Source organism: Vipera berus, assembly GCF_964194415.1.
Source record: "Vipera berus genome assembly, chromosome: 5".
NCBI classification, from domain to species: Eukaryota; Metazoa; Chordata; class Lepidosauria; order Squamata; family Viperidae; genus Vipera; species Vipera berus.
In genome coordinates this window covers 27,348,303-27,374,755 of record NC_138207.1, presented here as the reverse complement: position 1 = coordinate 27,374,755, position 26,453 = coordinate 27,348,303, and the positions used below count along the sequence as shown (strand labels likewise).

The 26,453-nt window shown below is 38.9% G+C and overlaps 1 protein-coding gene across 1 annotated transcript in view; it reads right to left on the bottom strand.

The window, feature by feature from the left end:
- Positions 1 to 23,125, bottom strand: part of WWTR1 (WW domain containing transcription regulator 1) — a 105,811-nt gene extending 82,686 nt beyond the window's left edge. The window contains exon 1 of the mRNA XM_081329838.1: positions 21,735 to 23,125. Coding sequence (XP_081185964.1) covers positions 21,735 to 22,156 — 422 coding nt within the window. The 5' untranslated portion in view covers positions 22,157 to 23,125. The remainder of the gene's footprint in view (positions 1 to 21,734) is intronic.
- Between the last annotated feature and the right edge of the window lie 3,328 nt (positions 23,126 to 26,453).

Genomic DNA, 26,453 nt, shown 5'->3' with positions numbered 1-26,453 from the left:
ACATGCTGTTGGCACATTTTTAATCTTGCTCTCCACCATTCTTCTACAATGCTGTGATAATTGCTGGGAACATAGTAAACAGAAACTATATACATAATCCCACATCTCATTTACCTGCACAGTGTTTTATTATAGAGCCCTGAGTCTTCAGCTAATCTTTATTAGAGGACTTTGTAGCTTCCAGAACTGTGTCAATTGGAATACCATGTGCCTGAACAAGAGGACTATACCAATATACAAGATTTGCAACATTGCCGTGGAAAGCTGGCCTTGTACATATCATGGACAAACAAAGATGCTTACCTTTAAATATGCATAACTTTTTTCTGAGCTGAAGGCTGCTTTTGGCCTTGATTTGATCTTGGTTTATTGGATGGGAAGTGGAATAGAAAATGTATTTACTTTATGTAAATTTATATAAATTATTTACAGTGGAAGTGTTTAAATAGTTACAATGAATATTAACATTAACTCTAGGTAATATGATTATTATCAATAAAACATTTAATGATCTTTGAGACCGCACCCAAGGTTTTAGGGGGCTACAGCTGGCTCTGCATGTATTAGGCTGTGCAAATCTGCTTTATATTACATTTTTTGAGAATGTGGTCACTGAAGAACAAGTGCCATTCTGTTAGGAGTAGGGACCTTGTGAAAAATGTAGAAATTCAAATATAAAATTGTTAATAATTCTCTTAGAGAAAAATCAGTATAAAGTAAAAAAAAATAGCAAGGGTAGCATTGACTAGAAAAAGTCAAGTCTTGCAAGCCATGTCAGTCAGTCTTGCTAAACAAGTAGGGCAATAGTAAAAACAAGAAGAGTTGGGTGATGGGATAGGATATGTAAAATAAGAAGCTGTTCTGGGAGAGATCAAATCTTGAGTAGGCATTTGTTAGGAAGACAGCCCTGATTCCTATTGGGATTCCTATTTATGGGAACAATAGGCCAACATTCACAATCTTTGTCTTTTCAGATGCATCTGGAGAGGAATTCTAGAAATTGTGAGATCCTTGCTGCTGTCTGAGGTTGATTGATTCCACAATTCAACCCTGAGCTACATATGTTCTCTTCTATTGGATTCTAGAAATTGTAATCCCTTCCCACCTGAAGGGTATCACTTTGCAGAAGGCTGTGTTAAGATTAATAGAGAAATTGCTACATAAAATCAGAATTACGTTATTAAATATAAGATGGAGATATCAGCACGTGCTGGGGAATTCCATTTATAGTCATAGAAAAATATTTAGAAAAAGAAACTAAGGAGCAAATACACACAAGTTTTCTAAAAAGTTAACATACACTCAATGGACATGGGCTGCTGACTATGATTGAAGGACAGCAAATTGGACATCCAGACAGCCTTTCTGGAGAAAATGAAGAATATGGTCAAAGAAGGCAAGATGGTGGTGCTATGAAAGCTCTGCATGGCCAAAATTCCCATCCTACTCCCAACGTCTTGGTGACACAATTACATATTCCTCCTGCAAATCTTTGTCACTGAAAATATATTTAAAGTGAAGCTTCAACCTTCAGAAAGGCCACGGTCACACTGATTTAAAACATTTCATCTTTCTTGTTGTGCTTATAAACTAAATAGAATTATTTTACATAATTCTCAACCACCATGATCTTTGGCTAAGATGGCTGGGAATGGAGCTGTACCTCTACATATCAGGAGAACACTCAAAGAAGAAAGCTAGTTGATAACCTAATTTGGCTGGACGTGGAAGGGACCCCAATGCTCTTTAATGTTTTCTGTATTTAAAAAAAAATAAAGTCTACTGTTCTGGAACTTAATTAGGTAAGGTTTCTTTAATAGGATTAGATATCTTGTAAATTTATATTTATTATCTATATTTATTTATGGAAAAGAATGTTCTAGGAAAAAAAGGCCTCCCAAACCAGTTGCCTATGTATATTCCAAAACTAACGTAACAGCAGCTCTTACAATTGGCCATTCTGTAGAGCTACAGATTCTCAATCCAAGGAATAGGTTTGAATATAGCACACGTGTGTAAAAAAGAAGTTAAAGAAAATTCTAAACAGAAAAAATATTACATTCTGTTCATCTTTTCACAGCAATTTTCAATTCTTTTACAGTTTATAGCTTCTTTTTTCTACCAAGGAGTTTTTCAGCATACTTGTGAACAATACTGTTATATGAATATGAATATAATAGCAAATGTTAAAGTAACTCCTAAGACTGTATACTATTGAATTATTTTAATAAACAACAAATGAAGGAAATACTGAACAAAAAGAGCTCCTCATTGTATAGTATTAAAACAGCATTGTTTAATGTCTAAACCTATCCATTAAATGTAACATATTTGCCTGCAGTATTAATTTCCTTCAATATTAACATGATTTAATTGTGGTTCCTAGCATACTGGGGTTTTTTGTGACAACATTTTGGTAATTTCATTGATTCTTGCTGTTCTGTAAGTGCTTATTTACTTGGCAGAGTTTCCCTTAAAACTGGGCCAATCTGCTGACATGCTTAATACAGCCTTCAACTTAAAACACTTTGTTTAGTGACTGTTAAACTTACAACGGCATTGAAAAAAGTGATTCATCACCATTTCCACACTTAACGACTGTTGCAGCATCCCCACGGTCACGTGACCAAATTCAGATGCTTGGCAAGTGACTCATATTTATGACAGTTGCAGTGTCCTGGGGTCATGTGATCACCTTTTGTGAACTTCTGACTCGCAAAATCAATGGGGAAACCAGATACACTTAACAACCATGTTATTAACTTAACAACTGCAGTGATTCACTTAACAAATATGGCAAGAAAGATCGTAAAATAGGGCAAAATTCACTTAACAAATGTCTCACTTAACAACAGGCATTCTGGGCGTTATTGTGGTCGTAGGTTGAGGACAACCTGTATTGGAAACCAAAATACGCTGCTAGTGAATGAGTAAGGGTGGGATTAAAAACTCACCCAAAATGTACTATGAATCTGCACTGCAGATATCAATTTAAAAGAAGAAACAATAAGGCACTACTCTTCATAGCATACAATAGCAGCTATCTTATTGTATAATATTGCAGTAAAATAGGGGTGTTCAACTGCCGGCCTGTGTGCCAGATGTGTCATGCCAAAACCGCACCCACCCCATTGCCGGCAATGGGGAAAAAGTCACAATATGTCATGAAACATCACATCCCTGCAGTAAAGAACAGGCACTGCTCTAGATTACTTCAATGATTCTCAAGTGTATAATTCTCTATAAAGACTTTGATGTAAAAGATCAGAGTACTATTTAAACTGCAATTCTCAAACATAATTCTGAATGTAGTGAAATAGACTTCTGATAAAAACTGAAAAAAGTATAGGTAATCCTCGACTTACAACTATTCATTTCAGAACCATCTGAAGTTACAACAGCACTCAAAAAAGTGACCTAAACAATGATCCTCACACTTCTAACTGCCACAGCATCCCCACAGATTAAAATGGGAGTGCTTTGCAACTGGCATTTACAATGGTTGCAGCATCCCAAGGTCATGTGTTCACAATTTGCGACCTTCCCAGCCAGCTTCCAAAATAGCAATAGCAATAGCACTTAGACTTATATACCACTTCACATTGTTTTACAGCCCTCTCTAAGCGGTTTACAGTCACCATATTGCCCCCAATAATCTGAGTCCTCAGTTTACCGACCTCAGAAGGATGGAAGACTGAGTCAGCCTTGAGCTGATCAGAATCGAACTGCCAAACTGCAGGCAGCCGGCAGTCAGTAGAAGTAGCCTGCAACACTGCATTCTAACCACTGCGCCACCACGAGTCAGTGGGAGTCAGTAGGAGAAGATGGATTTGTTTAACCACCACCACCACGATTCACTGAACTACAGTGATTTGCTTAATACATATGGCAAAACGGTCATAAAATCAGGTGCAATTCACTTAACGACTGCCTTGCTCAGCAATGGAAGTTCTGGTCCCAATGTAGGACTACCTATATACAATAAAGTAATATAAAAACTCAAATATAAAATCCTAAGTAGTGTAAATAATGCAGACTTTGACTGTAAATTTTAATGTTTAAAAGAGCCAAAAATTAATGGAATCCTTGCGTTCTACTTTTTGAAAACACATTCAAAATGCCAAGAACCCGAATGAGATCATCTTTTGCTAGACAAACTCCTGGACACTAAAGTAGATTCGCTATGAATCAAGCATTACTGAACTAAATAAAATGGTTAACAACAGATATTTGGGACTGGAATAATGGACTGACAGTGAATCCAAACAAGAAATGTTCTTGCCATAAAAAAACCCCTGCAGAAATGCTTATCTTTTTATAATCGCCTGAAAGTCTATCATGTAGGCCTAACCATTTAAAAGTGTCTGAACCCAAACAGAAGTAAGGTATTTGTTTCCCACTTGGGCTGTCTTCTCTAGCACAAAGCTTTGTCCAATTACCTATATAAAATTCCTGATGGAAAATGCAGGCACAGCAGGCCTCAGCAGCTGAAATATGAAAACTGAGCTCTGCATGCTCAATGCAGCATGGTTTCAATTCTGAAGTACTATATCTTAGCATATACTCAAAGGTCAACATTTTCAAGTCATCAAGGCCAGAATCTAGTGTGGGAGTTCTACACAAAAGATCTTATTCTTTCCAGGCCTAGCTGTCTCTTGACATTTTACTTATCCTATTTACTTGAAATCAAATACCATTTAACATAAAGGATGGTAATATTAGGCAGATCTTCTATATTTTAATAAGTCGTGCAGAACCCATGTTTTGCTTAGTAACATCTGCATAAATCAGAACTGTTTATCCACTTAATCATAAATTACACTTTTTAGACCTTAGTGGCTATGTTCATGTACTGTAGATGTTGGGTCAAAAACAGAGAATGTTGTGATTTATTGTGATATGTAAACCCAGCCTTAGGATGGAAAAGCTGACATTAGATTGTAACCCTCTCATGTCTTCTATAGGATTCAATCTTTCCTAGAGGACAGGATTCATATAACGCATAAGGTCAAATGTGTGATTTGTTTGTGGCATGGCATGTTGTCTGAACAGAAGTTTCATATGTCTGGGGGAAAAATAACATAATAGTGGTGCAATTAGAGTAGATTCTGTGGCAAGGTCCTCAGTTATCATGGCATTTTAGAGAAGAGTTCACATGAAAGGAAATCTACAAAGAACTTCAGAACCAGCTTCTACTGAGAAGGCACTATCTGGGCCATCTTATGTTATACTATGAGACTTAAGAGTTGAATTTCACAAAGAAGTGGAAACACTGCAAAGCCTTTGCACAATGGAAATGGCTGAAAGTTCAGAACCAGAAGGCAGAAAAGTAGAGAAGTCTTATTCATAAGCAAAAGCTCCTTAATACGACTCAATTTTTATTTTTGAAAATGGGTCTTTTGAATCAATTAAATCCAGATGAGCTCTGCAAAGCTTAGAAGATGATGGGTCTGAAGATAAAGGACTAAAAGCTCTGTTGTAGTAAAAGATTACTGCTGAAACAATGTGTGAATTCACAATATATTTAGCCAAGTCAATTAAAGGCTTAGCAGCTGAGTTACTGCAACAATCTAGATGAAAAATGTTAGGTTAGATTGCAAGATATTGAGGAGAACAACTCCCAAATACATCATAATTCCTTCTTGCAATCTGGTACTTCTGCACTTTTTTTTCATTTGACACTCATTCTTCTGGGTCCGTAGAAAATTCAAAATAATTTTGACTGAAAATAAAAGTGCTAGGGTTTTTTTCCCTTAATCCCAGCACCAAGGCCAGGGATCTGTGCATTCAGTAGCTTCTAAGGTCTTCTCCAGCTTATCCTCCTTCTCTGAGGGCAAGCTCTTCCGTTGAGTCGTGATGTTAAGAGTTGGTCTAATTCATCTATGGTATTTGCATTAGGAAGAGTAGCATATGAAACTCAACTTGCAAAAAGAGCTCAGGTATTACAGATAATAAAGGTAAAGGTAAAGGTTCCCCCGCACATGTGTGCTAGTCGTTTCCGACTCTAGGGGCCGGTGCTCATCTCCGTTTCAAAGCCGAAGAGCCAGCGCTTGTCCGAGGACGTCTCCGTGGTCATGTGGCCGGCATGACTAGACGCCAAAGGCGCACGGAACGCTGTTACCTTCCCACCGTAGTGGTCCCTATTTTTCTACTTCCATTTTTACGTGCTTTCGAACTGCTAGGTTGGTAGAAGCTGGGACGAGTAACAGGTGCTCACTCTGTTACGCGGCACTCGGGATTTGACCCGCCAAACTGCCGACCTTCTGATCGACAAGGTCAGTGTCCTAACCCACTGAGCCACCACGTCCCTGTATTACAGATAATAGAAGAGCATTAAAATAACTTTTCTAATAAACATGAATGCTGGAACTATAGTCTCTAAAACACCTGTCCATAGTTAGGTCGAAAGACTTTAATTCTTCTTTGCTTTTTTTTCTCAATTTCCTCCATATATTGCCCAAGTTTTACTTCCAAATAACCTCTCCTTATTCATTTCAAGTCTTAAGTCCTGCCAAGAATAATTTTACTGGGCAATCCTTAAGCATAGGCATACGGATGACTTTATAAACAAGCTAGTTGGGGAAAAATGGTATTAACTTTTCTTATAAAAATGAGAAGGAAAAAAGAAAATAAATTAATCAATACCACAAGTCTGTACATTTAAATTCTGCCCATATGACATTTCCTTCCACTTAAATTGCTTCCATACAATTTATATCTGCTAGTCACGCTAAGCTCCAGAGTGCTCTAGTCATCTCTGCAACAAAAAAGTTCTTATCCTATAATAACCTCAATAATCAAAGTGAAAGAATTATGAGTAACACAACCAGGATAAAATAAACAAGTTTCCAACTACATACAAAATGTAATTCACATATCAAACAGGGAGCAAGTCTAAGGGTACCACCGCTTCTTCTATTTGGTCATAGAGAAATAAAAAAATGCAGCATGTAACAGTAAACCAGTACAGATATCCTTCTATTTGTTTAGATAGAACTTGAATTAAACAACTTTATCACCATCTGAGGACAATTTGGAGTTCCTTCAAAAGAAACTTGTGTGTCCTTTAGATGGAAATCTTTTTAATTAGTTTTTGAACCAGCAACATGCTACAGGCTTATAGAAACCACCTGGTAGATGTTGTTGCTCAAAGCCACTTCATAGTTACATCTTTCTTTCATATGTTCAACCATACTTCTACAATATATTAATATTGCATTTGACTTTTTCGTTGACTACCCTTCCTGCCTCTGCCTCCAAAATTAAAGATCAGAGGGTGGGCCATTCTCACATCCTTTCATGTGACCATGTCATTTCAGGTCAGGCTGCTTGTTCATCCTGTTTTAACTGAAGCAGTGTCTTTTGTATGCGAAGCATGTAATTTATCTGTCTGAAATGTGGGTTCTCCTCTGGCACACTACCAATGTCATACCAGCCTATACACACAGGTTCTCCAAAGCACTTGGTTACAAGTTACAGCCTGTTATGTCTGGGACTGAACAACAACTTCAACCAGCAAGGCTTTGTAGAGCTACCTGCTATTTTGCCTGTTGAATCACTAGGACTAGGGACTGTCAGTGTGATTTTGTTCAAGTTTGGCAAAGGGTACTATGGAGACTCAGTCACTGTGCTTTGCAAACCACAATTTGTTGCTTAGTTATTTATGCCTAGAACTCAATAAGTATAATATATACTCTACGTACTCAGTAATATAACATACTCAGTAAGTACTCAGCATTTGTGGCTTAGTCAAATAAATTAAAATACTTCTAGATTTTGCATAATATGGAATCCATCCTATCTGATTACACTCAGAAAGATTTCATAAGTATATCAGATTTATATATAGGCCACATTAAATATTTAGATATTAGATTAGATATTTAGATATTAGATATCTAGATATTTAGATGAAACGTTAATTAATATGGAAAATTACATTATCTAATTCCCATACATATATATATTCTTCTTTTGGTGGGTTTCATCATTTTAAACTTAAAAGGACATGCAGATGTTTAGAAACATTAATATGTTTTCTAATTAAGAGGAAGCTTCTGAAAGTTAGCAGACATTACAGTGTTCTTTTTTCAATAAAAACAATCTAAACTAATGGGCACACTATCTTTTTTCAAATAAATGAAACCCTCATGTTATCTGCTCTGAGTTTCTTCTATGAAAAATATAATATTTTAGTGGAGCTAAGCATTGCTTTTGGATTGTTTTTGTGGGTTTTTGTTCTGCTTTTTTGCTTTTTGTTTTATGGGAACACTGTAATTGCACTTTAAGCCTCACATCTGGCAGGCTATGAACACAAAACAGACAATGGAAAGAAGTGTCCACTGGAAATATGTGTCATTAAATAGCATCAATCATCTCAACTGCAAAAGTTCAGGACAATCAGTTTATAAGACACTGCTTTAAAATGGCTTCTTCTGCTCTTTTTGGGGCTCTATATGCTAAGATTTGAAATAAATGCCTGGTTGATCAAGAAGATGTCAAAAGGCTCTCAAATGGGCTTTACAAACTCTTACAAACATTTTCTTTTCAGCCCATCTCAGTTGCTATAAAAACATAGTCTCCTTTAAGACCAGCTCATCTCCTTGTGAGTTTCATTTTAAGTATCTGTACTTTTTAGAGTTCACCAACAGTCCCATGCTCCTCGAATGATAAAATAATATATGCAGTATATTATTCATAGTTTTGAATTTGTTTCATGATAGGACACAAATTCAGGACTGTGAAAAAAACACATTCCAATTGCACTCCTAATCTATGCATATTAATAATAAAAATACATTCCCATTTGGTTAAACATAGTTGTACTGTGATCAATAACTCTTGATTTCATTGTGCCATGTTTTTCTATAGAGAAAAACAAAGCATAGTACTTGGAAAATGCAGGGCCAACAAAATTTATTCCTAATATCTAATAATAAAGATCCAGGTTTGCATTTAATAACAAACTCGCAACGCCACGTGATGTGTCACGACGTATTGCAACTTTTTTTCCATTACCAGCTATGGGGTGGGCGCGGTTTCAGCATGACACATCAGTTTGACACCCCTGCTATACCATTTCCATTCCCCAATTCTTTCAAATGGTTCTAAAGCCAGTCATGTATCTGTAGCATCACAGCACACAGAACTGGCAGAAAAATCCTGAACCAATAGTGTCCCATCCCAAGCTACTGCATTTCACGTTAAGCAAAAATGGCTTGCCTCCCAATTCAAACAAGATCAATTGCTGGTGCCCACAGGCATCCAATATTCACATTTCCAGAACATTTTATGTTAAAAAGATCAGATCTTGACCTTCTTCCATTATATCTTTCCTAAAAGCCAAAGAATGCTATCATATCACCCACTTCATATTCTTCCTCAGTCATCTTTTATCTCTTACTCGTCCCAGCTTCTGCCAACCTAGCAGTTCGAAAGCACGTAAAAATGCAAGTAGAAAAATAGGGACCACTACGGTGGGAAGGTAACAGCGTTCCGTGCGCCTTTGGCGTCTAGTCATGCCGGCCACATGACCATGGAGACGTCCTCGGACAAGCGCTGGCTCTTCGGCTTTGAAACGGAGATGAGCACCGGCCCCTAGAGTCAGAAACGACTAGCACGCATGTGCGGGGGAACCTTTACCTTTACTTTTAAACTTATTTACCTAGTTACCTTTTTGTAGGAAAGAATTCCTAATCTCTTGAATACCCTATTGCTCTCCTCTGAACCTATTCCAGTGTCTCTGATTGCTGATACCATGATCTGGATGCAGTACTTGAAATCGGATCTGACCAAAGCAAAACAGAGCATTTTTGAAGCCAAAAGTTGTCAGCAAGAGAAGTCAAACATTTCTGAAGGGACACACTTGGCAGAGCAAGAAATATTGGAATAATTAACAGTTGGAGTTTTCTAGCATTATGAATTAATATTCCTTTTACAGATCGACTCTTTGCTTAGGGTGATATTATCCTGGTGTTTGCATGTCATATTCCATACTGATGTGATGGAGGCGGGGGAGAGAACTCTTATGAAATTTTATCTTGGTTTCCCTGCTTGGACTACTAAAACCATGCAAACTGTTGTAAGAATCAGCAAAAGGTTAAAATAGTCTAGATCCCTTTAAACATGGAATTAGCAGGTGGCATAGATTTGTCTTGCCATCTGCAAAACCCTTTTTGAAGCTGCTGGAAAAGGCCTTCCATGAAACTATATTTCCCATGTGAGGACCTATGAAGAGAATGTTATGTTAGCTGCAGCTTTAGTGTCAAAAAGCGCAGCAAGGCAAGAATTCCTGTTGACGAAAAAAAAAGAGAGCTCACAAAGATTGGTAAAACTTCACCAATGCAAATGCTTAGCTGCCAAATTGCAAATGATGACATAACAACAAAGAGTCCAGATGTAATTCTTGTTAGGAAAAACAGCCCTTGTGGAAAAGCCCTGACAAGAGCATTGCAGCTTTAAAGTGATGATAGAAGGGGAATATAAAACATAAAAAGGGAGTTGCTGAATCAAATTAGCCATCAATATAACCTATCATGTTCACACAGTGATAGAGATACATTTAAAAAGCTCATCTTCCACTGTTGCTACCCCATATCCAAGGCATGTGACATTGTTCTGCAGCTCTGGCAGGGTATTGACAAACTAAGACATCTCAGCTGATATCCTATTCAACCTACCAAAACAGATGAGGAAATGGATCTAGTCTTCAAACCAGATTCAGTTCATCACTCTTCATCTATGTTTAAGTCAACCCAGTTGTTTTTCCTAACAAGAATTACATTTGGACTCTTTGTTGTTATGTCATCACCCAGTTGTTGAAACAGGACATCATAGCAAACTATTGAATTGGTCCAAGAGGAAAGGGAGAGAATTGAAACATTTGAGTCAAGTTCATTCACAAAAATCAACCAAATATAAGTGATCAGAGCCACTCTGAAGAGGAAAAAAATAAAGAATGAAATTATAACATATTTCATTTAACACAAAATATTCCATTGCTTATTTTATTAAATTTGACATTTATTTCAAAACATAACCAGAATACACTTTCTACCTAATTCATTGCTTTTTTAATATCTGGCAATTTCAAAGACAGTATAAAGTACCTATCAAATTCCTACCCACAATCATGAATGCCACCCTTTAATCTTTTGTAAACATGACAAGTTAATAATCACCCACAATCAATGATTATTTAAGAGTAAGTGAAAAGTAAATATAAAATACAATTGCATGGTTATGTGAGGCACTCGCTATGTTTGCTCAATCCATATTTCTGTAAGTGCTGATTTTTTTGAGATTCTTTTCCAGTTTTCAATGCTGTAACATGCTCTGCTCAATTTCTCTGTAATACACTATCCTTTGATTTAATGACATTTCATGGGAAATATTAATCTTATTACATGTAATTCCATGGTATCACTAACTTCATTCCTAATGTCCTCTATAACATTTCCTCATTGCTGCTCTCCTCACTGAACCTATCCTGACCAGTGAACTGACCATTTCCCCCAGCTGACCAATGAGCACTGCAAAAAATGGCAGCCAGCCTCCGCTCATCTGCCTCCAGCTGCCTGATGCACATTCTCCCATCATCAAGTTTGCTTTTTGCAGGAAAGAAAATAAAAAGCATGGGGAAGCAACAAAACCACCATTCAGAGTGATGCAGAACAAAGGGGGAAGGCAACAAAGAGTCACTATTTTAGGAAGAATATGGGAACTCTGAGAAGGCTGTTAGGATGAGGCAGAGGTTTTTGACAGTAGAAAACTATTTCTCCTGCATCTCAAGAACACTAAAAAAAAATCGTATTAACTATAGATTATATATAGGAAAAGGACTGGCAGGCCGGGGAGAGGAGTTAAAAGAGTCATCAGTTTAGAATCGTTACATACAAGAGAACTAAGTTCGATGCCCCTTGAAAGGCATTGATTCTTATCTTGTTTTTCTGAGTTTCCCAAACATCCTGAACTGTTTTTCCCTCTAGGATTTCCATCCATGGAATCCTTCCTATTCTCTTTCTTAGTTTGTTGAAGTCAGCTTTCTTAAAGTCTAAAACATTAGTCTGACTTTCTTCAGTTACCTGAGCCTGCCTTTAGTGAATTCTAGAGTGACATCATCATTCATTCCCAAAGTTCTTACAATGTTATCTCCTTCAACTATTTCATCCCTATTAGTAAAAATTAAGTCTAGTACAGCTGACCCTCTAGTTTCCTCTTCCATTATTTGGAGAATAAAGTTGTCAGGCATATCACGAACCTGTTCAATCTCCCACTCACTGCAGAATTTGTTTCCCAGCTGATGTCAGGGTAAAGTCGCCTGTTACTACAGTAGTGTGTTTCCTGCATACCTTGGCTTAACTGATTTGCAAAAGTTCACTTATTTCCTCTGCGATTGGGTGGCCCACACACCAATTGCAATGTCATTTCTTTTCCCCCTAATATTCACCTATTCTCTGCATTTTCACCATTAGCTCAGTTAAAACATTAGGCAACTTGATTTCAGGAAACTGAGCAGTGTAGAATTAATGCCTGCTCGGTTCTATTATTCTTGACCACTCCTGCTGAAACTACATGTTTGTACAGGACCTGAATGCAACCACGGCAATGCATCCCTTCTACTTGGCAAAATATATCAAGATGACCTTTAAACAATTGGGATAGGTAGTCAGAACTTCCCAGAAAATCAGCTTTTGGGAGGGGGAGACTTAGATCTACCAGAAAGTCAACTTTTCTTTAACCTGTCAGGAGTGCGAGGACCTAAGAAATTTCTATGTCTATATAAAAGTTTCAGGTTTTGTCTATGCACCATTTATTAAGTGATTACCTATATCCCTCTGCTATGGAATCAATTATGATTAAAAAAATTCTAAAAATATAGCTTTGATGTGTATGCATGCTTATACATTCACATATACATTGCAACACACACATGTGTATATATAACATTACAGTATACAGCATAGAGTTTCTGGGCTGGTCTCAGAATAAAAACAACATGAAACAGAATTCTTGCCAATAAAAATTAAGCAATCCTCTGTTATGCTTCTGCAAGCAGGCAAAAGTCTTTTTATTCAATCTGTTGATTTGTTTTTGAATTATGCTTTAATATGATAGGAGTTATTACTTCTCACTCTTGAAGAAGCTGAAGATTTTAGTTATCAGATTTTTAATGATTTAATTTTAGCTTATGTTATCTGTATGAAATTTTATGCTAATTAACTATACTGATTTCAGTGCAACATTTTATGTATTTGTTTACAACCACCATTTCACCAAATGCAGTGCTTAATTGCCCTTACTCTCAGGGAGGCCAATGTAGCCATTCATCTATTTCCCGATTATAAACAAGAATTGCTTCCAAGAAGACACTAGGCTAATTTCCTGTCTCTTTTAGTCAGCGCTATACATTTCCTAATATAATCCATACATCATCTAACATATGAGTAAACAGGTAAGAATTTCTTAGCTTCTTTACAAAGCTGTATGTACAGAATTTTTATTCAGCATCTAATCACTTTTGTTTTTTGAAAAAACAAGTTACCAATTCTTACAACGTTGAAAAAAATAGCCTATTTAGGTGTGACGTATTTCAAGGAAGCAACTTGAGGAAACAGATAGAATTTCCCATAATCTTAGATTAATCCTGTAAATTGTCCTCTCTTTTCTTGACCAGCAAAAGCTGATAAAATGAATGTAAAAACAGTTTATTTGCATATGAGTTAGATATCAGAATTCAGGTCTCCTTAATATGCTTTGGTTCAGCTTGGTACAAAAGTCATGCATCGCTTGAAGCATTTTCAGTCTTGAGATTAGAGCTTGCTATTAAAGGCATTTTCAAACGTGCCATTCTTGCAAACAATTGGTGGATCTGCATTGCAGGCTAAAACATTTAAGTTATTGAAAATCCCAGTGTCGATAGAAGCTGAGCTTTTTGAGTCTATCTCAAGTAAATTTCTGATTTTACGATGGTACAAATGTGTTTTTGCAGCCCTGGGACTGTACTTTTAGGGGCAGGAGCAACATGGCATGTAAGCTGCTAAGCCCTGTTATGTCAGCTACCAACATTCCTGTTGCAGAACCGTGGAAATTCCCTGTGTTGCTGGCTTAATGAGAAACCATCTTGCAAATTCAGAAGGAAGGACAGTTCCCAAAGTGGCAGTAGCAGCAGAGCAATGATACAGCTTAAGACAGAAGTCTACAAATTCTTGTGTAATCTGTTTCAGAGGGGAAAAAATAAAATTAAAAAATGGCGTATAATTATTTAAATCAATAAAATACGGGACAATTCTACCCCAACATACTTTCTCGTTGCTGATCAGAGAATAGGAACAAGATATTAGTAATATACAAACATAGAAAGGAAAGTGGTGGTGGTGGGGGGGGGGAGATATGGTTTCTATCTCACATAAAGACCCACATATTCCCCTATACTTTATAGCTTTTTGCTTGAATTTGCTTAAATAAAACAGGTTGGACATTTGTTTGAGCTTGTAAAAATATAAAGAGAAGACTTTCTCAAGAAAGTATACACAGTGCTTGCATAAAACATCCTTGAATGTTGGTGCATACCTTCTTAGTTTCAGATACAACTGGACGTGTCTGCCTTTTAAAAGCCCCACAATTCTTTGGATTAAGGTATCATTGGATGTTACGTGTCTTTGTTGGAAATTTAAAACAGGGAGTGTCTTCCAGCTGCTCCTATCAAGGATGCCAACAGCTGTGAAGCTGGACAAGTGGATGAGCTCAGTACTGGTACTAATGAAATTCGCTGGGATTGTTGGGCCCTGGTAACTGCCTGAAGATCCCAAGTGTAGGGACCAACTTTAAGAATGATTGTTTCAGCAAATGTATACCTCTGTTCCCCCAACTGCTTCTACTACCCCCACCCCACCAAAAAATTGTATCTCTATCTGTGTGTTTTGCAATTCTGCAGCAGTGCGTAGTATAGAAAATACTGGGAAGAGAACTCACCTGACACTCTTAGAGCAAAACAAATCTCTCGCATTTATGGTCATGAAGAGCATGAAAACATATTAGTAATGACTGCTGGAATCTCTGCAGCCAGGAGTATTTGCATCCACCTTTAGCGCATGAGAATGTTCACATCCTGCCTTGTCTGATATTAGCAAAATTAAAAACAATTTGCATATCTGGAGAATCAATCCTTTCAACTCAGTGGGGAATATTTTTGAGTCGGCATATAAAGGAGTGACTATATTTTTGTTTCCACTAATTTTAATGGGACCTTAACTCATTAATAACTTTTCTCATTGATTTCCAGTGGCACGGAGGTAATTTAGGCAACAAACCTAAACACACTTATCTGAATAAACATGCAAGAGATGGAACAGCATCTCTAGATCCCATGCAGTGGTTTTCACCAGCCTTTTCAAAGATTAGTTTACTTCTTTATTACTTTTGGCAATATAACAATTCAGCTCTGGGTTATTTACGGTCTTTCTGTGGTGAATGTTAAGTCTCAATTTGCTTTAGAAGATAGCAGCAGCAAGTCCAATGTAGCAAATTTATTATGGAATCTTAATGATTAACAAGTCATGAATTAATGTCTACCTGATCATTTGCAATGAATGTTACTCTCTTTGGACAGGAATTTAAATGCACATGGACATATATTTATGCAGGTAGTCCTCGAATCACAACAGTTCATTTAGTAACTGTTCAAAGTTACAATGGCACTGAATAAAGTGACTTATGACTGTTTTTCACACTTATGACCGTTGCAGTATCCCCATGGTCACGTGATCAAAATTCAGATGCTTGGCAACTGATTCATATTTATGACGGTTGCAGTGTCTCAGGGCCATGTGATCACTTTTTGCGTTCTTCTGACAAGCAAAGACAATGAAGAAGCCAGATTCACTTAACAACCCATGTTACTAACCTAACAACTGCAGTGATTCACTCAACAACTGTGGCAACAAAAGTCGTAAAATGGGGCAAAATTCAGTTAACTCTCTCGCTTAGCAACAAAAAATTGGGGCTCAATTGTGGTCTTAAGTCAAGGACTACCTATGCTGTGCAAATAAATAAGTTTTAACTAAGCACTCATTGGCTGTACTTTGTAGTTTTTGATGGTGTTTCGCTCCACAGCTTACATTATCTTTTTTCTACATTTCTGTCCTATTTACTACATTTCATCTAGTGGAATGATTCTACAAATGCATTAATATAGGGGTGAACAACATGGCACCCACAACCTCCTCTCCCCACATATATAGTATTCAAGGAATATGATTTAAAAGTGACCCCAAATCTTGAAAAATGACAAATTTCCCAATTTTCTCATTGATCATAAGTTTTCCTGAGCCCTACAATAATAAATGAATTCTGTTTTTTTAAGGTGCTACAAGTTTTTGCTACTGTTGTTTATATTCAGAAAATCAAGCAGCATGCTCCCAAGTAGAACTAAACTGATTTTAGTATTTTTAATTGTGATATATTTTTTTCTTTTTGAGTTGTAAGCTACCCCGAGTCATTGACTGAGATAGGCAGCTACAGAAAATCAATCAAGGTGGTCATTGGATACATCCATAGTTTTCCTGATGTCAGAATCAAAATGGATTGCCATTCTCATATTCTAGGATGCTTTTTTGAACTTTAGCCTGCAGTTTTGGAATTTTTTCTCTCTTTGTAAATAGATCATTTTTTAAAAAATCCCATTTATATCCCGCCCTTCTCCGAAGACTCAGGGCGGCTTACAAACTTAGCAGTAGCCTTCATTCTATGTATATGCCTGCTTATTAGGGCTTTCGCCCCCCCCCCCCAAGAGGCATTATTACAAAGTCAGCTTAATTGCCCTCAACAATCTGGGTCATCATTTTACCTAGGATAGAAGGCTGAGTCAACCTTGAGCCTGGTGGGATGCGAACCTGCACTAATTGCAGGCAGCTGGTGTTACTTAAGGAGGCATTAGCCCACTGCTCCACCAAGGCTCATTTACAATTTGGAGCTCAAATCTCACTTTGCTTTATGTTGTATTCTTATCACTCAGCCAGTTTTTTCTATGCTGGAATAGATCCATAGGTGAGTGTGTTGGATTTTTAAAATCAGAGCCATCTGCTTCCTTGAATTTAGGCTACTATGATTTTATTTCTCCCAATTGTCTTCTTGGATACAGAAAGCTTTGCAGTAGGAACATTCACTATTGCAATCATTGCACAAGAGTTCCTACAACTTTTTCCACATGTGAGAGGTCCAAAAAGGTGGAATTCCCTGATCTACCCTAACTATAAGGTCTCTGGTAGGGTTTGGTAATTGTGTTTTTATTTATTTAAAATAAATAAAAGATGGGGACTTATGATCTTTTTATTGAGAAAATATGCATATTTTAAAAGACCAAATATGTTCCAGATTACCACACAATTTTCCCTAAATGTTTTTATACCTCTAAATTTCTCTAACACTATTCCAAAAAAATAAAATAAAAATAACAGTTGGCTGCCATTTTTAATTTAAAATCTTACTGAAAATGTGGCATACGCCCTAAAATGTGCTTCAAGTAAGTTAAAAGAAAAGACTGCTCCTCCACCCAATGTAATAGAAAACAGAAAATCCCAGATCTATTTTATATCATTATTGTACCATTACAGGCCCATTCAAACAACTTTAAATGAAATCTTCAATAGGTTGCCAGCTCTGATATAGCAGGATATAGATACTTTGGCATTTATTAGTATACAAATCAATTTGTGACTTCAGCTACAATTTTTAGGGCCAGCATACAAGAGTTTAAACACAGAGTAATTCTACCTGGGAAAGATGGAGAGACAGGAAAATTCTGTGGCAAAACAAAAATCACACTTTCTGATTGCAAGAAATCTACACCAGGAATGTTTCTCAGTCTAAGCAACTTTAAGATGTGTGGACTTCAATTCCTAGAATTCTGCTGGCTAGGAAAATACTGTTTTAGGGAAATATTGAAAAACACCTAGAGACAACTGTCCCACTACATGCATTGCACCCCAAAACCATTTATATAGCCCTTATTTGCTAAATAAGAAGTTTGATTATACTATATTACCAAGAGAAAGGGACATGGTGGCTCAGTAAGTTAGGACGCTGAGCTTGTCGATCAGGTCAGTAGTTTGGCGGGTTGAATCCTGAGTGCCGCGTAACAGAGTGAGCGCCTGTTACTTGTCCCAGCTTGTGCCAACCTAGCAGTTTGAAAGCACGTAAAAAGCAAGTAGAAAAATAGGGACCACTACGGTGGGAAGGTAACAGCGTTCTGTGCGCCTTTGGCATCTAGTCATGCCGGCCACATGACCACGGAGACGTCCTCGGACAAGCGCTGGCTCTTCGGCTTTGAAACGGAGATGAGCACCGGCCCCTAGGGTTGGAAACGACTAGCACGCATGTGCGGGGGAACCTTTACCTTTACCTTACCAAGAGAACAAGAAAGGGCCCTTCACTGGATGTACAGTGCATACAGGTAATCCTCAACTTGTGACCACACTGGAGTCTGGAATTTCAGTCACTAAATGATGCAGTCATTAAGCAAGTTGTCCCATGATTTTATAACCATTTTAACCACAATTATTAACAGAATCACCTGGTTGTTAAGTGAATCTAGCTTCCACAATTTACTTTGCTTGTAGGAAGCCATTTGGGAAGGTTACAAATTGCAATCATGTGATCACAAAATGCTACAACTGTTGTAAATGAAAGCCAGGTGCTAACAGCCCAAATTGCAATAACATGACTGGAGAGGTGGAAGTCTAACTTTGAGGGTGAGTTGTAAATCACTTTTGCTGAGGTTGTTGTAATTTTGAACTGTTTATTAAACAAACAGTTGAAATTCAAGGACTATTGGTAGACACCCAATCTATCGGGAGAGCTTTAATTTGGATTCCTGCATTGAGAAGGGATTGGATATGTCTTATTTTTTTTGAGTCCTCCCATCCCCATTTAGTTCTTTTTAATCTTTGTAGTCCCTGTTCACTACATACATTCTACTGATGCTCTCAGTATAATGGGTTTAGATGTATCCACAGTATCTGAATGCATAAAGCAACTTACAAGTCTTTACAAGCTGTGAAAAGAAAATATTGCCCAACAAAAAATTGTTTTTCCTCCCTCATTCCGCAGTGCAATATGGCTTTGCTAAAGTTCCTTTTGATGTAAAGTCCCCAAAGGTTGACGTTGATCATTTCTCTAGTTTCTTCAGGGAAACATATTTTAGAATTCATCCTTATCCACAAATACCACTATTCTATTTTCCGAATAATTCTAGCTGTCACTTCACACGCATTCATTATTATTAATTATTTCTTCCATCTTCTGGACTCCTTGTGCAAGGACATGACTAAATTCTACCATGGAAAATAGTTCTAAATCAATTACAAACTGAATCCAAACATAGACAATAGTTCCTTGATTGACGTTTGCTAACATTATTAAATTCCTGCGTACTGGGAAAGCAGTTCTTAATTAGCCCTCACCTTACTCTCATCAGATTTTAGCTCCTGAACCAATTTTCCCTGACACAACTCCCTCCAAGCATGTATCATGTACCAACATCTTGTTCCAATCCTCTGACTTTTGAGGTAGCTAGGACAGGAAAAAGCAGGAAACAAATTACATGACTTCTAGGCATGTCATTTCTGAAGGATCATATAAAAACTTGCAGTGGGCCAATTGTGTCATTGCTGACACCATCCAGGTCTCCTGCCTTGACTGAGAATAGCATATATTTGCAAAGCTGTTCTTTTCTGATTCGCATAAAACTCCAAAGATACCTAGATTTGTTTACATACTGACCTATAAGAGAATTTGATTTTGACTTACAAAAATCCACAGAAACCATTCCAATGTAATTTGCGAGATATGGTTTAGAGTGAAATATGAATCAGGCCATTGATTTTGATACTGACTTGGAGAAATAAAAAAAAACACATGCCACTGTGGCTTATAAACATGCACTATTTTATGGCTTGTTAATAAAACATGATTAAAATAAATCAAGTCTTAATATTAAATGTGTGAATGTAGCCATTTTATTTTTTTACTTAGAAACTAAATATGATGCTCTGGAATATATACTTTTAACTTTGAAAAACCATATTTTCACAAACAACATAACACACTAATAATAGGTAGTGCCTTGAAGGTGATTGTTATAAACTGCATTTCTATTTATTGCTGGTATACAGATAGTAAGGAAGACAATGGAGAATTTCTGGCAGATGTGCAATGCTTACCAGAAGTTTTACAAACTTAATTCTTGCCATTATAAAGAATAAAATAAATCTGAGTGAAACTTGGAATAGTCAGTAATGTAATATGGTTAACATCTCAGTATTTAAATGTAAAATCAGAGGAAATCCAGATTCAAATCCTCATTCAGCCATACAACTCACTTGAAAGCCCATAGTAAGTCATACCCTAGACCAGGGGTAGGCAACCTCGGCTCTTTTATGACTCATGGACTTCAACTCCCAGAATTCCTGAGCCAGCTGGCTCAGGAATTCTGGGAGTTGAAGTCCATGAGTCATAAAAGAGCCGAGGTTGCCTACCCCTGTCCTAGACTAGCTTACAGGCTACTTAGCTGGACACTAAGGATTGGATGGTCTGGTGGACTGGCAGATTGGAAAGTCAGTGTAAACAGTGGACTGGAATGCCCCTGTTCAAGTCTCTCCCAACCAGGGATCTGATGGAGATTTTGGTCAGTTACTTTATCACAATTGAACTCCTCCCATAGGTTAATGTTGGGAAGATAAAATGAGAGATGATCTTATGAATACCATCTTGTACTTCTTAGAGAAAAGGTAGCATATAATTTGTAAAGTAAATTATAAAGTAAAGTAAAAATAAATAAATAATACTTGGTTCTTGTATACTAATCTTTGAAAGAAAAGCAAAATAAACATAGGTTGTGTTCAACAATAGCTTGGTAATTGAATTAACCCATTTTTGTTCAATGAATTGAATGGTTAATTAATCCAACAGCCTAAATTCACACAATACATTAAGTCTAAACGTATCCTAACGAAGTTTAAAATTTCTCAAGCTTGATAATTAGTGTAAATCTTTAGCTGATCTAGTTATGTAAATCAATGAATGGAGTGAAGTTCCTCTGAGCATATACAAAATCTTTCTTCATAGTGAGCCACATCATGCCGTCCAAAATGGCTTTTGCAAGACATTCCTTGAAATGTCTGTACAATTTATTAGATTTAATAAAGGTGCCTGACAACACTATTCTGTCAGCTGTGCAAAGAGTTACAAGTACAGCCCAACACAGTTCAAAATAGGCGGGGGTTCCCTGAATTTCCTTGTCAAAGCACTTTCATGAAAGAGAAAGTTGACCTTTGCTTATTTCAGGGACAGCCTCTGAAATGTTCTCAGGACATAGTTAACAGTGGTTTTGCCCAATCTTCCAAAGTCTACAGTCCCAGGATTTTCTTGTGGTCTCCCATCCAAATACTAATGAGGGCAGATCCTACTTAGCTTTTCCAGATCGGGCAAGTTTTCTGAAGATTGCCACTTACCCAACTTTCAGCAGGAAAGTTTTTGCAATTAAAGGAAATGGCCTCCTTTCAAATGAGAGGGCCTGGCACCTCTGCTTTCCAAGTTTGCATGCCAACTAGGCCTACCTGGAGTCGCCTCCGGGCCTCTTTCCCTTCCCAGACTCAGTAATTACTCTCAACTTTTTGCTGTGCACCGACCGGCAGGTAAGCACCTGGCCCGCCCCTCCACCGTAGACTCTTACTTACTTGAGGAAGTATCGCTGACCCGTGTGCGTGAGCGCCATCTCCCAGCCGGGAGGAAGCGGCAGCTCATCCGTCACGTCGTAAGATTGCTGGCGGAGGTGGGCATGCTGTTGAGCCGGAGTCGGGTTGGCTCCAGCCCCGGTGCCCAGCTGCAGGGAAGCTGGCGAAGAGTGAGAGCGGACGTGGTGGACCCCGACGGCAGCGCTAAGCCGGGGCGGGTGGCTGCCGGAGTCGGTGCTCGACTGGCGGGAATGGGATCCCGAATCGGGCTCCTTAAAAAAAGATTCGGGCAGGATCTTTTTTCTCCACGAACTGGGCTTGGGGTTCATGACCGAGTTGAAGAGAGCCTCTAGATCAGTGTCCAGATCCTGAGTGACATGGATCACTTGCTGTCCCGGCGGGGGTGGGACGGCAGCAGGATTCATTTTGCCTACCTTGAGCCAGAAAAAGTTGGCCGCGGGACCTCGCCAAGGAAGAGAGGCAAGGGGGTCCAGAAGCAGGAACTAATCAGAGTCGGCAGGCCAGGATTTCTCCTTCTAAAGCTGTCTCTTGCAGACTTCCAGCCTCCCTTGCTCGGAGCGACCGAGACAAGATTCCTGTAGTCACAATCGGTCGGCGGCGAATTAAGTGTCCGACGCAAAGCTCTCTCGACCTTTCCCCCCCTCCTCGTTGGCGAAAAAGGCCTCGAGCAGAAAATCCAAGGCAGTTATCCCCTCCCTCCCCAAAGTGGATCTTTATCTCGCAGAATCTCCCAAGAGCAGTTGAAGCAAATCCAAGTCAAGCCCCGAAGGAAAGTTATGCAACTCCCCCTCCCGCTCCGAACTTCGGAGATCTGCTACAACTCCCCCTAAGAAAACAGCTCCTTTAAAGGACTAAGGAGAGAGACCTTCTCCCGCGGCTGTCAACGAAAGGCCGGGAGGAATTCCAAAGCGGGCCTGGGATTCGAACAAGGGGGGTGGGGGATCCCGCGGGAGGCCCAGTCCGAGTTAGAGAAGCGAAACGTTCGGATTTAAAAATGTTCCCCTGAAATCTCAGCCGCGCTCTGTTTCCAGGCCTGGCGTCCTCTTCGGGTCTCCCCCCCCCCCACCACCACCACGACCCACCGTCGCGCGTGTTAGAGGGCGGCCCGGTTCAGTCACTTTCTGTCATTTGGTCTCTTTGTCTTAAAAGATGGGCGAAGAAGAAGTGACTTTGGCGGGACGGAGGGTAGTTGGTCCCTTTTCTTTTTCTTTCTTTTTTTTTTGTTTTACATACCCATCCTGGAGACCTCGAAGGGGCTGAGTGCTTCCACAGTGGCGGCGCTGCCGCCGCGATCGACTATACTAAGCAAACTTACCCAAAACTCTCCGAGTTAGGGCGGCGCAGAAAGTTTGGCAGCTGCATTATTCATGAGCTCAGCGTCTAGGGCAGGGGTAGGCAACCTCGGCTCTTTTATGACTCGTGGACTTCAACTCCCAGAATTCCTGAGCCAGCTATGCTGGCTCAGGAATTCTGGGAGTTGAAGTCCACGAGTCATAAAAGAGCCGAGGTTGCCGACCCCTGGTCTAGGGCCAGTCCGATTACACGGTACACCCACTTGCCAGTTCTCCCTCCCACAGCTCGTTTGAGAGAGAGCCGGACCCTGCTGGATTTTTCAGCTGGGAAACAGGAGCCTCCTGGGGGTGGGCTGAGGGAGTTGACGGGAATCTCGGACGGAAATCAAGTAGGGTTATGACTAACAAATCAGGCAAAACGCGTGCCAGGGCTTCCTCCAGCTGCTCCTTTTGGAGCTTTAGCTAAGAAGTAATCCAGAACCAGGATGCAACGGATTTAGGACTGAGACAGCCGACTGTCCAGGAGATATTCCCCTTAGGCTGGCTCTTGTGGGTGCCAAATCCGCTTTTATACTTCAATAGTTTTCAGTTGGGAAAAAACCTGATTATATTGCACTGCCAAGCTGTAAGGAAACAAACATTCCCAGGCCCTAGTCCCACTGTGTCCACTACTCACCCCAAATTTCTACTTTATCTGCATCTTGCTCCCAATCTGAGTGAAGCAGTATAGCAGTTACTGGGTTAGTATGATCCTTGTATCTGAGCAGGCACAAAATATAGCCAACATAGCAGATTTATGCCACATATAACCAACCATATTGTGGTTTGTCATAATGTGTGGATCCAGACGGAGAAAATATCCACAGTGGATAGATTTAGCTTAGGAGTGAAAATTTTCAAATATTAAACTATGATTTCAGCTGACCATGCTTACATGGTCAATGGGAACTTGAACAAAATAACTACAGAGCCACAGATTCTCCAACATATTCAGTGTTCCTCTGCTTTCCAGGTCTTACGGGTGTCACGTCTGAATAAAAATCTCATCAACACTTTACAAGACACATTAAACTGAGCCATCAATTCTTTGGTTCCATTCTAGGAGCTGCATTTCAGTCCTTTCAAAAGAGCATCTCTGCTATCATCTCTACTTGAGATTTTATGTTTCATAAAAATTCTATTTAAAAAAAATCCTGCTAAATGAGAGCCAATGTGAACACAGCAGTTAAAATACTATTTATTCAGCACTCACAGTAGTTAAGCCTAAATTAGAATCAGATTTAAATATCTGCTTAGCCATGATACTTACCAGATGAGTAAGGTTAAACAATAAAAGACTCTACCGAAACTGTCCAAATTTAGCATGCTGAGCGAATAGAATTGATTTGTCTTTAACTGTGATAGGTTGGATATCTAATAGGATAGTCAGTACAATTACAGTAGATGAAAACAAATATGCAATTATTTAATTTTATAACTTATCTAGTTCAGGAATGCTCAGTTGGTATTTTTAGGCTTGTAACCCTAACAGACTTCCTTAAGAATAAATCTGAGCATGGGGTTGGGGGGTAATTTTAAGTAAATTGTATTGCTGTCCTGTTTTAACCAAGTTAATTTTTAAACAAGGTTTCACTGAAGAGTCATGACAGTTAAACTGAAGATTATAGCCTGTAATGGCAGTGAGCAGCTTGGGTAAGAGACTGGACATATTACATAATGAGGAATAAGCCATGTATGTACTTAGAAAGGAAACAGAAATATTTTCTTCCATCTTAAACCCTAAAATCAGCCATCATATCCAATAATCCACAAATCAGACCACTGAATCATTTAACTCACACCTGTCCAGTCTATGGAGATTCTCAGTTATACAGGTCATAGTTGTCCCAAAGATGCTTTTTCACAAGGCAACTGGATTTCATTGTTTTCCTTTGAAGACATTTCACTTCTCATCCAAGAAGCTTCTTTAGCTCTGACTGGATGGTGGGGAATGGAAAGATACTCCTTGCACACAGTTGGTAATTTGCATTCTTTTAGAGCACGGGTGTCAAACTGGAGACCTGCGGGCTGGATGCATCACGCGCAGGTCACGCCCACTCCGGCTCCCCAGTCAAAAAACATCATGATATGTCACAATACATCACGTGACACGATCGAGTTTGACACCCGGTTGTTGGGGCCATCTGGAGGTTTATCTGTTGTCAAAGTCACGTGAGAAGTGCAAATGGGTGTGGAGCCTTCTTGGAACTGTTGAAAGGACTGCATGGTAGACTGGAGATAGATGATTTAGTGTCCCTCCCCTCACCCCCCCCCCCCGGTTAAGAGAGGGCTGTTCAGTTTTGACAAAGATGGCCTCTTTGACCCCTCTTTCAAACCAGCGGTCCTCTCTGTCCAAAATGTGGACTTTGCTGTCTTTAAGAGTGGCCTTTGTCTTTTAAATGCAGATGGACTGCTGAATCTTGCCCTGATGGGTTTGTTCTCCTATGTTGTGCCATGTGTTCAATTTTGACAAAGATGGCTTCTTTGACCCTTTTCAAACCAGCGGTCCTCTGTCCAAAATGTGGACTTTGCTGTCTTTGAAAGAGTGGCCTTTGCCTTTTAAATGCAGATGGACTGCTGAATCTTGCCCTAACGGGTTTGTTCTCCTATGTTGTGCCATGTGTTTATGAAGTAGTTGTTTTGTTTCTCTAATGTACAGATCTGCACATGGCTCACTGCATTGTACTGCATATACCACATTGCTCAGTTTGTGTCTGAGTATTTTATCCTTGGGGTGGACAAGCGTCTGCCTTAGTATATTCTTGGGTTTGAAGTGTGCACATATGTTGTGTTGGCTGAAAATCCTCCTAAGCTTTTCCAGTATTCCTGCAACTTCAATATTAAGGCTTTTGTCTTCCTTAATGTGTACTGCACAGTGCAGGGAGGCTAGATAATTTTCCTTAATATCTTCCCATGTGAATTTGATGTTTCTGTCCACCGAGTTGATATGTTTGGTGAACGCTTCCAATTCCTGTGTGTTGATCTTGGCCCAAGTATCGTTCACATACCTATACCAATGGGTGGAATTCCTGTAAAGGAGTTTAAGGGCTTTGGTTTCTACCTCTTCTATGTAGAGATTGTCACAATGGATGACACAGGTGAACCCATGGCACAGCCGTTTTTGTCTGTAGAAACCTTCATTGTATTTAAAATAGGTAGTGATCAGGCAAGAAGTCCAGCATGGCATATATGTCATCTGGGCAGAGGTTGGTTCTGTCACCTAAGGTGTTGTCTTGTAACAGTTTCTTCATTATTGTGACAGCTTCAGTTTTTGGAATGCAGACATCATCTATCTCCAGTCTACAACCCAGTTCTTTCAACCCAGATAAACCTCCAGGTAGCCCTAACAACGCTCTAAAACAGTGATGGC